The sequence below is a fragment of the Trichosurus vulpecula genome, chromosome 8 (assembly GCF_011100635.1).
Source record: "Trichosurus vulpecula isolate mTriVul1 chromosome 8, mTriVul1.pri, whole genome shotgun sequence".
Classification (NCBI taxonomy): domain Eukaryota; kingdom Metazoa; phylum Chordata; class Mammalia; order Diprotodontia; family Phalangeridae; genus Trichosurus; species Trichosurus vulpecula.
The window spans coordinates 231,156,838-231,171,455 of NC_050580.1; the positions used below are offsets into that span (position 1 = coordinate 231,156,838).

A 14,618-nucleotide genomic window follows, 5' to 3' on the forward strand; every position below is an offset into this window, starting at 1 on the left:
TTAGTGGGTCACAGAATCCTAGTAGCATAGTTGGCTGCTGCTTAATTGGGTATCACTGTAGGACGTACCTCCTCGTAATTTTTTGCTTCCACCCCATGTTTCATGTCCAGGATCACGAGCTGGTCAGGTGTCCGCCCTGTTCCTGGAAACGAAATGAAAGGATTCATTGTGTGGAATATTTAACATTCCAGGAAATCACCCACCCACTCTCTCTCCTTGCCCCCACCCTTTCAATAGAGGGAAACAGGCAGTCCCTCCCCCTACTCAGCTGTAGAGAATTCCCGTCTCTGCCTAAAATCACAGGCACTCCAGACAAAGCCTGGATCTGTGTGGGACTCCGGAAAGCAAAGAGAACAGGCTGCTGGCAAACAGTACTAAGTGTGTAAGACACAAAATACTGCAGCTGGTGGTAGAGGGACAGGGAGGGAGAGGGGGAATACGGGAATGTGAAATAAAGCTCACAAAGTCAAAACAATCTGAATTTGGGTGGGAGATAAATCAGCTGGGGGAGACCACTGGGCTCAGGCAGAAACATACATTTTACTCACTTGAAGAAGTGCACCAACAAATTCCCCCAGGGAGGCCTTGCTCACAGAGGTTTAAAGTGTTTCAAATAATTACAACATAGTCAATAAAGACACCAAGCTGAGAGACCACAGATTCTATTATGCAACACACTATTTTAAATCTAGGTATTGTGGTCACAAAATAAGAGAAATCTCTCTTATATATAGCATTAAAACCCTTAAAATTTAGAACAACTTACAGTAAGGACACAGAGACAGCCCAGTAGCCAAGTGGATGGTGTACTGAGCATGGAGTCCGGAAAACCTGAGTTTAATCCTGTCTCAGACACCAGCAGTGTGCACACCATTTAGCCTCAGTTTTCTCATTTGTAAAATCATGGGGTTGGACTCCATGGCCTTGAGTGTCCCTTCCAACTTGAAATCTATGATTCTATGATCTCTGATCTGGTGCAGATGATGTCATTGCAAAGGAAGGTCTCTGTTCTTCAGAAAGAAGAGGTCTATTTATGATGGCAGGGATCAACAAAACAATGCTCATATTAACAAAAAGTTCATCTCTGACCCAGAGTGGTGAAGTGGAATTCTTTCCTCATCTATCAAGTAGGTGAAAAGGAAAAGGCAACCGGAAGGTTCTGTGATCTTAGACTTTAAAATCCATCAGCTCATAAAGCATAGCAGGCATCAATTAATAAGTCATATTTATATAGCACAAAGTGCTATATAAATATATTTGCATATATTATCTCACCTGATTTCTTACAACAGCCCTACAAGGTAGGTCACCTCTTACAGGTGACATTCAGGCAGAGTAGAAAGAATTCTGTGTTCGGAGTCCAAGGAACAGAGTTCAAACTCTAACTCTACTGCTTTAAAACTAAAGTGGATGCTGATGACCATGGACAAGTCACTTAAACTCTCCAGGCCACAATTCTCTCAGCAATAAAATGAGGTTATACTCATTGACCTCCAGGTCTAGAGCTAGGATCTAGGATCAAGGCTTTGCCTGAGTCCAACATTCTCTCTATTATACCAAGCCAACCAAGCTGTAAGGAGCATATACTCTGAAAACAAGGGTTGATCCTAGGAATAGCATGGAGTTAAATTCAGCAAATATTTACTGATAACCTATGTGCCAGGGATATGATACTTGCACTCAAGGATCTTGCTGATTAAATGCCAAAATCAGTGGCATAAACAATAAATGCTACAAGAGGTCAGAGGAGGGAGAATAGGGTCCAACGTAGGGAGTGAAGACATCATGAAGTCAGGATTTGAGAAGAATCTGGGAGGACTGAGAGGATTTAGAAAGGAGTAGAGAGTACACTCAAGCTAGGGGAGGTGGGACAGGTTTCGGAAGGCTATGAAAGGAGGGAAGGGTAGACGCAGCCCAGAGCTGCGAATGAGCCCAGCATGTTCAGAAGACAATAAAAAGTCGAACTTGGCTAGAACAGTAGGTTCATTGGATAATGGACAGGCAAGTTAGAGAAAATTGTAGAAAGCTTTCAATGCCAGGCTGAATATTTGATTCCCAATCCCATCAGTAAGTGGTGATGCTTTGGAAGGACTTTTCCCCAAAACCAAGGTATGCAACCCTGATATTGCCATAGTTCCTATAGAAGATACAAAAGCATTTTTTCGTTTCCCCTTCCTCATTTATGGATTCATGAAATCCAAGCAGCTCAGAAAGGCACCTTCGTCCAACTGCCCAGGATATCCTCAGCCTAACAGTTTCTTCTCACCACCTCACACCTTGCCACTGCATAACATTAATTAATCACAAGTAAAACCACAGCCCTCTGCCAGGTCTGGTTCCAGATAACATAATCCCTAGAAAGTCCAGTGTTTCCCACTTTCAAAAACCTCTTCCAGCATCCTATCAGTTTGCAAAGATAGAATTCAGTCTATGTGGTGTCAGATATTAACAAATCTGAAAATGGTTTTCTGTAGGGTATGTAATCATTCATTCTAAAAGTATCTTCCACCCTAAACTCCAACTTCCATTAAATTCTTCTTCCTCTAACTCGTTTTTCTCATACATACCTTTTGTTTTTGTTTTGCCATTGCTGTAAGTACACCACCTACCACAATCCTTAATAACTGTCTGCTGAATTCTTATGTGCCCAGAACTATACTAATACTGTAGGAAGTACATAATAAATATAGGACCCAGTGCCTATACTTCAGGAGCTTAGCTGGAGCTGTCCGTGGAACACTGAAATAACATAGTAAGTGAAAACCCTTTAAATTCCAGGCTTAGGGTGGACTTCCAGGTCGAAAATTCTTTAATTCCATAACTTTATCCTGCATGCATCAGTGAGCCTACTAACAGTTTCTAAACAGAGGAATAACATGACCCTAGTATCCCAAGATTCAGGGTTGGAAGAGGCTGATGAAAGTAGTTTGAGGAAGATTAATTTGGCAGTGGTTTACAGGATGGCTTAAAGCAAGGTAGTAAGTTAAGAGGCTAATGAAACACAGGCATGAAAAAATTAGGGCATGGACAAAGATGGTTAAAGTGAGAGCGTAAAAGAACAAATAAAATAAAAAATTTGAAGGAATTATGAATAGAACTGATGACAGATTTGATATAAGCAGTGAAGGAGAAGGAGACCAAGATGACTTCCAATATTTTAAGCATATCATGACTGAGAAAGATGGTGCCATTGACAAAAATATGGATGTCAAGAAAGAGCCAGTCTGAAAAAGAATATAAGGAATTTTGAAATGTGTTACATTTGAGCTGATAGCAAGTGGAAATATTTAGCAGGCAATGGGCCATATAAGGCCTGAGGGAATGTTAACACTGGAGAAAAAGTTCTGTAGTTTTTCACTTCTTTACCTAAAAGCTAGTTCATAGTATGACACAATGGGAAAAGCACTAAATGTGCATGGCAGGCAGCTCCTTGCTCATCCATTTACTGGCCGTGTGGACTTGAGCAAGGCAGTTATAGCCTCTTTTGGGATTCAGCTCCTACTGCACCTGCAAATAAGCAATAATAATACCTACTCACAGGACTGTTAGGAAAATTAAATAAAATGTATGTAAAGTACTCTGAATCTGGAAAAGTATGCAGAAATATAAGCTATTATCATTGTTAATATCCCCAGTAGCTTTCAAGCAAAGCTGGGCTGATGCTGATCAGTTGCAGCCAGTTCTTGGTTGAGCTACTAGGAACTCTACCATCCTTAATGCAGCTGCATGTGCTGCTTACGGGACAAGAGCCACTCTCCTAGTGGAGTCTAGGAAAGTGTAATGAATCTGGGGGCAGGAGCTGCTGAAAAAGGTCTTAAAACAAGCCCTACTCTGCATATAATGTTAGCCTTGGGGGATGTGCTGGTTAGCCTGGCTGAACTGTTTTTTCTTTTTTCATGTGGGATGGCTCTTGGGAAATGGGAGTGAAGCTATCTTGGGAAACATAAGTAGTCTGAAAACAAAAACCATTAATATTTTTTAAAGGCACAGCACAGCCAACCATGACTCCAGAGGACTGAACTATGTTACCCACCTACTGACAGAGAGGTGACAGATTCAAGATGCAGAATGACTTACATTTTTGGACATGGGCATTACAGGAATTTGTTTTGATTGACTATGCATATTTATTACAAGAGTTTTGTTTTTCTGTTAAACTGGGTGAGAAGAGGAAACGAATTGAAAAATAAAAAGATAAAAATATAAGTAAAAGAATTTCAACTAAAGCACTCATACCCAGAAACAGCCAAGACCAAGAAGGAGTTCCTGGACCTATCACATAATGAAAGAAATGTATCAAATCTTTTTCCAAATTAGAGATAAAAAATTGTGCTTGAATGTGAATGTATCGTTTCTGGACCTCTATACCAATATCAGGCCTAGCTATACAACCTAAGGTACATCGCAGGACTCGTAGAGCAATTCCAGTTAGAGCACATGAGGAAAGAGGCCTAACTGGCTAACTTTCATTTCTACTTACGTGAGTAGATGCTCAGATCTCATTTCCTCTTCACGGCCATCCAGGACAGGAAGTTCATGCTCTGCCTAACTTCTGCGAGCCCTGTGGAAGTTCTCTGCCTCTCTGCCAACTAATCAAAAGTGGGGAGAACACCTATCATCTAGAAAGTACCTTCTCTGGTCACTTACCCTTGCTCTCAAAACATGCCTCAAACATATCATAATCCTCAGTGGTGAAGGCAAATTTCCCTTTGGTTGCATCCTCCTTGGAATATAGGATGTGGCCAGCTGAATCTGTAATCTGCAAAAAGAGTACATAATAAATGCAGTTTTGGAAGGGAATAACAGGCAGTAGAAATCCTTCCCCGTCATCTCTAAAGTATAACCATGGCAAGCAGTTCACATTTGTCTTTGTTAGGGTTTATCTAACCATCTCCAGAAACAGGCTCTAGATTGAGGCAGGAAGTCCCAGGAGATTCCAGTTTACAAAATTTGAGTTTTCTCCTGTCAACCTAACTATACTACATACTGAACCAGCAGTTTCCACAAATTTTCCTACCATACTGAAGAGCAGCTGTAACACTGTTCCATTTTATATGATTAAATGACTTCCTTTTTTAAAACATGTTTACTATATAGAACAAAGACTATAGCTAGGGTTCTTAGCCAAACTCATAGATAGTTAATGAATTCTTCTCTATTGAACTTTATCTCCCCCAGTGACCTATATAGTTACTCCAGATTTAGAATGGTACCCCTGGGATTGAGGGTTCGGAAAGCAGGGAGTCAAATATCCTATAACTCTAGTGAGTACAAGTGGGTGGTGGGGAGAAGAGGAGGAGTTACTTTCTTATGTTGAAATTTTAGGAGTATGCCAGGTGTGGTAGCACACACCTGTAATCTAATCCCTGCTACTGGAAAAGGCTGAGAACAGTGGATTACTTGAGTTTGAAGTTCTGAGCTGCAGTAGGACAAGGGCCAATCAGGTGTCTATATCTATAGGGGGAGCCCCTGGGATGGAGGGTGGTGTATGTGAGGGGGGCGGTGACAGTATGAGATTGAGGCATAAGGGCCATCGAGATGCCTAGGGAGGGATAAAGTGGCCCAGGTCAGATACAGGGTAGGTCAAAGCTTCTGTGACAATTGGAAGTGAGATCAGGCTCATGAGTGGCCCCTGTAGTTTCAAGCCTAGGAGAGACAGGGAGAGCCAGTACTGATGCGGGAAGGGGGAGGAAGAAATTCTAGGAATCTATAAATTTAGTACTAAAGCAAAATCTCATTTTTACAGAAATAGTTGGGTCTAAACTCATTCTGTAAAAAAAAAAAAAAGAATTTTCCATAAAAAAAAAAAATCAAATGATAACCCTATAGAAGTACATGAAAAAGCAGGTTAAAAACCAACAACTTTAAAGATACTTAAATTTCCTCCGTGGAACTAATTCTTACCTCCAGAGGATAAGTAACTGCCATACCTGCCATGAGAAAAGGATAGAAAATAGGAAAAGAGATGGGCCCAAAGAAAGAAATTGGATACAGTGGACATTTCAAGAAGACAAACTTTCTAAACTCCATTTGATTTTTTTTTTGGTGGGGTGGAGTTGGCTATGGCTCTTTACTCTATTTTAGCTTTCACACTATAGAATAGCTACTAGCTGATAAGAGTCCTTAGCCTAAGCTATAGTAGACAAATTACCCCAATCACTGTTTTGAAGGCAACCAGTACATATAGCCATAGATAAACAAATGGTAGAGGAACTTCTATTGCAATGTGAATCATCCTGGCTAACCAAGACTTTATGAGGGTTTGGTAGTTTGTCTACCGCTTGGACTATGGAACTCCTAGTCAAAGTGAGGCTTAAAGACATCTTTTCAGACATTAATGCTTAAAGTGAGTATCATCAAAACAAGATTCACTGAATCAAACCGCACATTATCGTAATATTTGTTAAAAGCAAGATTCTACTTCTATAAATTTGGTGAAATTGTTAAACAGAAAATGTGTCAATTTTAATTCAAGAAATTACTATAGAAACTCTATCAAGGCTGTTGAGCACGGATTGAAGCATTTTTTCCCCACTTTACTTTTCTTGCCTTTTTTTTTAAATCATGCCTACTATGGAAATTTCTGCATAACTACTGCTTGCTTTCTGAGTAAGAGAATTTGTTATTTAAAATTTTTAAAATGAATCAATAAACATTTAAAAAATTCTTATTAAGGCATTAAAAACGGCTTCCCCTCTACCCCCTTTACTAGGCAAATATTGCTAGAAAAAAAACAAGATTTTGTTATATCTCTTTTGAGTTCCCTATGCTTCAACATCCACATAGCCAAGGAATGCTGAAATAATCTGAGGCACGCCTAGAGCCCAATCAAAGTTAGGAATCTGGAAACTGTTCAGAACACTGGTTTGCCTGCATAACTCATCCAACTCTTGGATGCATGATAAAAGTTGTGAAACCAGCAAATGTGTAATATTTTGAAGAGGTGAAAGCACTGCCTTGACTGTTTCACAAACATCATGTTTATTGTTCTGCTTTTTTCTACGCCCTCCCCCTCTAAGCCCCTAAGGACAGGATTTATTTCATTCATTAAAGGCTTGTTGCCTGATCAGAAAGAGCTTCCATTTGGAGGTGTTGGTGGTAGGGGCAAAAAACAGCAAAAGCTGCCTAGGCAGAGTTCCATGGTACCTGATGGCACGACTTTGGGATCTTCCATCAACCCCAGAATCAAATGTCTTGATAATGGAAAAGTTCAAACATTAAGGAAATAGTTCAAGAAGTTAAGGATTTGTATATAGACAGGGCAAAGAAAACTAGCTGTTCTCACCAGGTATCACCTTCCTGCTCTCAAGACTAAGAGAATTCTAAAAGGTGAATAAAGATATCTGATTTCTACATTCTGAACAGAGATAAAAATCTCAGTTTGAATGCAGCTAGCAGGTAAGACTCAAAGCTTTATTTAAATAAAGTCAGTTTCTCCCCCCAAAGCACATTTGTATAAAAACCAATATTTTAGACTTGCTCATTGTACTAGCTTAGTTCTTAAGGAAGGTGATAATGATTAAATAGTGATAAGCAATACTTAAATATAAATGAATATGGTTTATGCATTAAGGATATGCTATTGAGTGGGGAAAAAAATTAAACAAATTTAATCTTCTTACCAAGTCAGGTCACTGACCTAGGACAAAGGAACCAAATGAAACAAGGTTAAGATGAGTTGAGATTTGGCACAGGAACACCCTTTGTGCTTTCCTAAAATACTCCAAAAGGTCCTCTTTAAAACATGTCATATGCAACTGGGGAATGACTGAACAAGTTGTAGCATATGAATGTAATGGAATACTATCGTTCCATAAGAAATGATGAGCAGGCAGATTTCAGAAAAACCTGTAAAGACTTACATGAACTGATACTGAGAGAAGTGAGGAGAACCAGGAGAACATTGTAGACAGCAACAAGACTGTGTGATGACCAACTTTGACAGACTTAGCTCTTCTCAGTAACGCAATGAACTAAGACAATTCCAAAAGATTCATGATGGAGAACACTCTCCCCATCCAGAGAAAGAACTATGAAGGAGTCTTGAATGCCAATCGAAGCATATTATTTTCTCTTTTTTTTCCTTTCTTGTAGTTTTTACCTTTTGTTCTGATTCTTCCTTTGTAACACAACTAACGTGGAAATGTTTAATATGATTGTGCATACAGCTTATATCAGATTGCATGCCATCTTGGGGAGAGGAAAAAAATGTGTAACTCAAAATCTTATAAAAGTAAATGTTGAAACAAAAAATAAATATAATTTTAAAATGCGATATGATAACATGGTAGATATATATCTCTAGCAATCAAGAAACATTATGTTGGGGGAGGGGTAGAGAAAGAGAAGAATGTGGGGGAGAAGACGGAAAGGGAGAGAAACTATCTAGACTGAAGGACTGAGAAATCTTAACCTCTAATGACTATGTCAACGACTTGTTAATTTTTTGTCTATGCAATGAATTGGGTGGTCTTGGCCTAATTTTCCTAAGGACAATCAAACCCCCTTTTTTTTTTTAAACGGGCAGACTCAAGCTTGGTCTAGACTAGGTAGTCTTAGTGTAGACTTCTTCAAAACAGATGAACACAAGAAAGACACTTCCACTGTCACCTGGGGCTATGGAGGTACTACAATTGACTGTGAAAGAACACTAGTCACAACCTGTGCAACTAAGGACAATCTGTAGAAGGGGTTCAAGGATATGAAGAATGCAAAAGAAATTTGAGAAGATTTGTAGGAACTGATGAAGAACAAAGAAAATACAGTTAAGAAAATGATTTACACAATGACCTTAATCAACCAACCAATATAAAAATGTAAGGAAGCAAGAGAGAAAAACATCAAAATTCTGATCAGTGCAATGACCAATCATGACTCCAGAGAAGTGACAGTACGATATACTTCCCTCCTCTGAGCAGACAGGTAACAATGGGTGTGGACTGAAGCCCATGTTGTAAGACATGGCCAATACGTTTATTTTGCCTAACTTGACTTTTTTTTTTTGTTTTGAGGGAGAGTTCCATGGAAGGTAAAGAACTGGTTAAGTGAAGTGATAGAGATGTTTAAAAAACCCAAAAAACAATTTATATATATACATGTACATGGACATAAACACACACACATACACACACACACACATCTGTTTAAAGTAATTCAAGGCAAAACAAAAAGTTACTCCATTCCCACTCAAGCATGTACCTTTTATTAGCAAGAAATTTGCTAACTAGAAATGATGCATCTAATAATGACCATAATTCCCCAAAGATGTCTCCTAACTTTTATATTCCCTATACACTCTCAAGCTGACAAAACTACTGGCATCATACACATCTCTGATGATTAATTTTTAAATCTGAAGTCAGACAACTCATTACCTTTGAGGCTCTGCTAACTAATATGGATGGTTTGGAATTCTTACATGTCCTAGAGATTTCCTATCTCTCGATTCAGTAGGCTCTTCCATCTCTCACATGGCACTTTGAGGCTGCTTAGACTCAAGCTGTAGATCTCAAAATTCCTTACCCAGCTCCCTCCCTGGCAATTCCATTACACAAAACCAGCAGGTAGCTAAAATTAGAGAGTAGGAAATTGGGCCAAGCTTGGTGACTAACCAGAATTGGCAAAGGCTAACAGGCTGAAATGATTGTTTTTAATTTTCTTTAATTAAAATCTTCTAACTACAGATCATTTGAGAAGGTCATCCAGTTTCTCAGGAGTTCAATTTGGTAATTTCATATTTTCTATTTAAGTGCTATTCAGATAACATACCCAGAAATACTCTAGGTAATGCCTCTTATGTATAGCTAGTATACCTTCAAAGGGATTCTCTATTCTTTCCTTATGGTAAAAAAAAAAAAAATTAGTTTTCAGTTACAGAGGCATAATATTAGCCTTTGCTTAGATGGAAAGTGATATTAAACTATAGATTTGTTTCAGCCACTCTGTCCCATATCACATCCCAAAAGCAATACAAAGACAAAAGTTTATTTTAAAATAACACCTTCTGGAGAAAGTCAACCAAAGCTCACAACTTAAAAGGTAGGAAGAGAAAAATGTGCTAATTGCCACCTGCAGAGTGGCTGATGTCAAAAATGCACTGTAATGTGAATACTCGCCCTAAATAACTGTGAAAATACAGATTACTGGAAGGGAAAAGCGAAAGAGAGAAACGTAAGAGATACATAAAGAACTACTATGCAACCTGTTCTGCATGGAGCTCTAAAGTTTTCTGGGTTTTGCTGCGTCTAGCTCAGCTCTGCTCCCAGGTACTTCCCCAATCCCTTGCCATTCATTCATTCAATCATTCATTCAAGACTTGTTTCCCTCTTACTTCTAAAATGACCTACAGATACTTTCACATTATCCATAGTACTAGCAAAACATTTAATAAAACAGAAAGATACAGAGGAGTTGGTCACTTGACCAATCAGATGAAAGACTAGATATTTTCTCCAGTCCTCTCAAGTCTCAAACAAAACAAAACAAAATTATGCAACAGAGATTAAGCAATTACAGCTGTACATACAGGACAAGAAAGGAAGAAGCCTAACAAAGCAAGGCCCACAAATCAGCTCTCAAGATTGTGTCTTGGGATACACAGGGATTTCCCTACTCCTGTAAGTTCTTTGCCAGCGCATCCTATTCTTGCCTTCCCCCCACTGTCCTGTTACAACAAGCAGAAAGCCTCAACTCTACCTAACCTCAGGAGTGTGTGTGTGTATCAAAGGGAGAGACCATGCTTCATTTCTGCCTGGGGCATCCCCACAGACTTAGCCTAGCCATCAAACTAAAAAACGTAGGGAACTGGAGTAGGAGATTAGTGAGCATGGTTATATCAGGCCTGAAGGAAAGGGGAATAAAATTCAGCTGGGACTAGTACAGTTCTATCCCACCCAAACCCACCTGGATCAAGGACTAAGATCACTGTTAAGTAAATTCCTCTAAGGGCTAGGACAACTCTGGCAGCAAAGGTACTATCCAAGGGTGAAGTGTTAGAAAATGAGTAACAAGGAAAAATATGAAAACTACCAATGATTTCAAGAAGAAAATTCTATTAAAAACTTAAGAGTAAAAATGATAAATGCTGGAGAAGACAAGGTTAAACTGGAACACTAATTCATTGTTGGTAGAGTTGTGAACTGATCCAACCACTGTGGAGAGCAATTTGGAACTGTGTCCAAAGGGCTATAAAAAATGTGCATACCCTTTGACCCAGCAATACCACTTCTGGGGCTGTATCCCAAAGAGATCATAAAAGTGGGAAAAGGACCTACCTATGTGTACAAAAATATTTATAGCAGCTCTTTTTGTGGTGGTCAAGAACTGGAAATTGAGGGGATGCCCATCAAGTGGGGAATGGCTGAACAAGTTGTGATACATGAATGTAATGGAATACTATTGTGCTATAAGAAATGATGAGTATGAGGACTTCAGAAAAACCTGAAAAGACTTATATGAACTGATGCTGAGTGAGGTGAGCAGAACAGGAGAACACGGTACACAACAATATCCACATTGTGCGACGACTGACTTTGACAAACTTAGCTCTTCTCAGCAATGCAAAGACCTAAAACAATTCCAAAAGACTCATGATGGAGAATGCTATCTATCCAGGGAAAGAAATATGGAGTCTGAAAGAAGATTAAAGCATACTATTCGCTCTTTTTTTGTTTTTTTTCTTTCTCATGGTTCCTCCCATTCGTTCTAATTCTTCTATACAACACGACTAATGTGAAAATATGTTTAATAAGAGTGTATATGTAGAGCCTATATCGGATTGCATGCCACCTTGGGGAGGGGGGAGGAGGAAGGTGGAGAAAATTTTAAACTTATGGAAGTGAAGGTTGAAAACTAAAAATGAATAAACTAAATTATAAAAAAAAAAACAACTTAGAGTAGAAGCAGATAAATCAACAGATGATGCTATAAGTAGAAGGTAGGATGAATACCAAAATATTCACAAAATTACAAACCTCTCTAAACAAATATTGCAAGCCAAAGGATATCAAACCACACTTGATGTAACACGGAACCCTATGGATTTCTGAGAGAGCAAAGACCCACAGAAGAGAAAAATCAGACTCTTTGGAGAAGTTACAAAGGAACAAATGGCAGAATTTATGGGCAGCATAAGCAAAATAATCTGTAGAACAGAAAAATCTGAATCCACAGTGGTGAGTCTCTCCAAAGAAGTGGAAAACCGATTGGGAATACAAATATATTGAAATGAAGGACAATCTGGAAGAAAAAAAAGCAATAATATTAAAAGAACATATGATCTCTATACAAGCAAAACACACTGAAGATAGGATACACAGAAAGAACCTACATATGTTCATAATAAGCCAAAAAGCCATGAACACCATATTTCAAGAAATAATACAAGAAAATTGAGGACTTCTGAATATAGAAAACAAAGCACCCAATTTGAAAGAATACAGATTGCCTTCAGAAAAAAACTCAACACTTCAAATTCCAAGACATACTGTGGTTCAATTTAACAATTCCAATGACAACAAATTCTGCAAGTGACCAGGAGAAAAGACCATCAAGTATAGAGGAAAGGAAATAAGTATTTATGTATATAGCATGCCAGATACTGTGCTAAGTGTTTGACACACATGTCATTTGATCCTCACAACCCTGGAAAGTGGAGCTATTATCCCCCTTTTTACAGCTGAGGAACCTGAGGCAAACAGGCAAAGCCTGACTTGCTCAGCATCACACAGCCAGTTAAGTGTCTAAAGCAGATTTGAACTAAATTCTTCCTGACTCCAGGCCCAGCAATATATCCACTGTATTACTTAGCTGCCTCAAATCTGAATAACATAAGATTAGCATGTGTCCACTGGAGATTGCAGAAGGGGATGGAATAATGTATTCCAAAATATTATTGTGTTATAAGAAATGATAAGCAGGAGGACTTCAGAAAAACCTAAAAAGACTTATAGGAACTGATGCTGAGTAAGGTGAGCAGAACCAGGAGAACACTGTACACAGTTAACAGCCACATAGTGTGAAGACTTTGACAGACTTATCTCTTTGCAATTCAAGGATCTAAGACAACTCCAAAAGATTCATAACGGAAAATGCTATCCACATCCAGGGAAAGAAATATGTATTCCAAAATGCAAAAGAACTCAAGATGCAACAGAAAATGACATACTCTGCAAACCTGAGCCTAATTATTAATGAAAAAAGATAGACTGAATTAAAGAATTTGAAGCATTCCTACGAAACAAAAACAAACATGAGAATAAAACAGAAGAAAAGAATCCATGTGAAGAGACAGGAGTGACTATTACTATGCACCTCAAGTGAGTAGATACCAGGGCAATACAATTATCTCTGTTTCCTGGCAACGAAGGCAAAAAAGGAAACAAGGAATTGCAGACTTCATTTTCTGAAGGAAAGCAAACCAATTCATCAGCACAGGGTTTTATAAAATTAAACTCTAGCAAGAAATTTATGATGAGGATCTTTGTTTAAAGGATACTTAACACAGTGGACAATATCTTCAACTAGTCTGTGAAAGAGAACTGTTCAAATGGGTGGTTCTATGGGCAGAGGCCATGGTGTGACACTGTACCTCCATGAAGGCATTTCTGAGGGCTGTGGGGATAAGCTCTAGCAACCCCTTTCTGGCAATCCAACTTAAAGGATAAAATGTGGGAGAAATCTATATAAACATTACATTTTATCCTGTTTTCTATATTCTCCTATTATAGGCCCGGATAACTGCCCTGCTTGCTACCTTCTCATACAGCTGCCTAGCCCTATTTAATTTTGCTACTCTCTTTTGCTGCATGTTGGGGTGGTGCAGGTAACTGCCACTAAGCAATTACTAAATTCATGGTGAAATGCCCATGAAAGGCAATAAAAAACAAGAGCTGTATTAGTGAGTAAAAAGTGAATGGGAACAGACTATCTGGGGAACTAGATTAGCAATATTTTGCATATTGAGATACCTCCCAGGTACCCCAGGCAAGGTTCTACTGTACCACAGGGTCTCTCATGTCTTTTCTTTAAGAGTCAAGAAAGGTCAGTCTCTCTCATCTGATCCTGACTTAAAAGATAACTGTAAAATAAATAAAGTTCAGGCTATCAAGAAGCTTACTAGCTAGGACACACCAAGCACATATTCATAAGTCAGGAAAAAGCTAGATGACTGAGCTGAAACAAAGGCCCATTACTTCCCTTCCACAATTATGCAGTATCTGCACAGGTCCAACTCTTCCTACCTGTACGAAAGTTGAAAAGAATGTCTCTGAACTGCTCACAAAAGTAGTTTGTAGTTTTATTTATAGGTTTGAGGTTTGTTTTTTTTTTTGACACATTCTAAGAACACGCTAGCCTCCCTTTCTACTTTGCTTCACTCGATAATGAAGAAACTTACAATTCTGTATTGGTGATAAAATCTTTAGATATGTTATTTCCCTAGTGTATAGTGCTACATGATATCAGTCTTTTTTTTTCTTGGAGGAGGGAGAGGAGTTATCATCAGACTGTGGTGATACGCAGACTACATGAAGTAGTCCGTAATCTTTTTCACATTCTCTTATACACAGGCTTTGAGAGGCAGTCATTAGCCAATGATGTCAAATACTTCAGAGAGGTCA

The 14,618-nt window shown here is 38.7% G+C and overlaps 1 protein-coding gene across 1 annotated transcript in view; it reads right to left on the bottom strand.

The window, feature by feature from the left end:
- The window catches only part of TMED10 (transmembrane p24 trafficking protein 10), a 39,470-nt gene that overhangs the window by 13,389 nt on the left and 11,463 nt on the right, over nucleotides 1–14,618 (bottom strand). The window contains exons 2-3 of the mRNA XM_036735311.1: nucleotides 4,648–4,759; nucleotides 69–142 (exon numbers count right to left, since the gene is read on the bottom strand). Coding sequence (XP_036591206.1) covers nucleotides 69–142; nucleotides 4,648–4,759 — 186 coding nt within the window. The remainder of the gene's footprint in view (nucleotides 1–68; nucleotides 143–4,647; nucleotides 4,760–14,618) is intronic.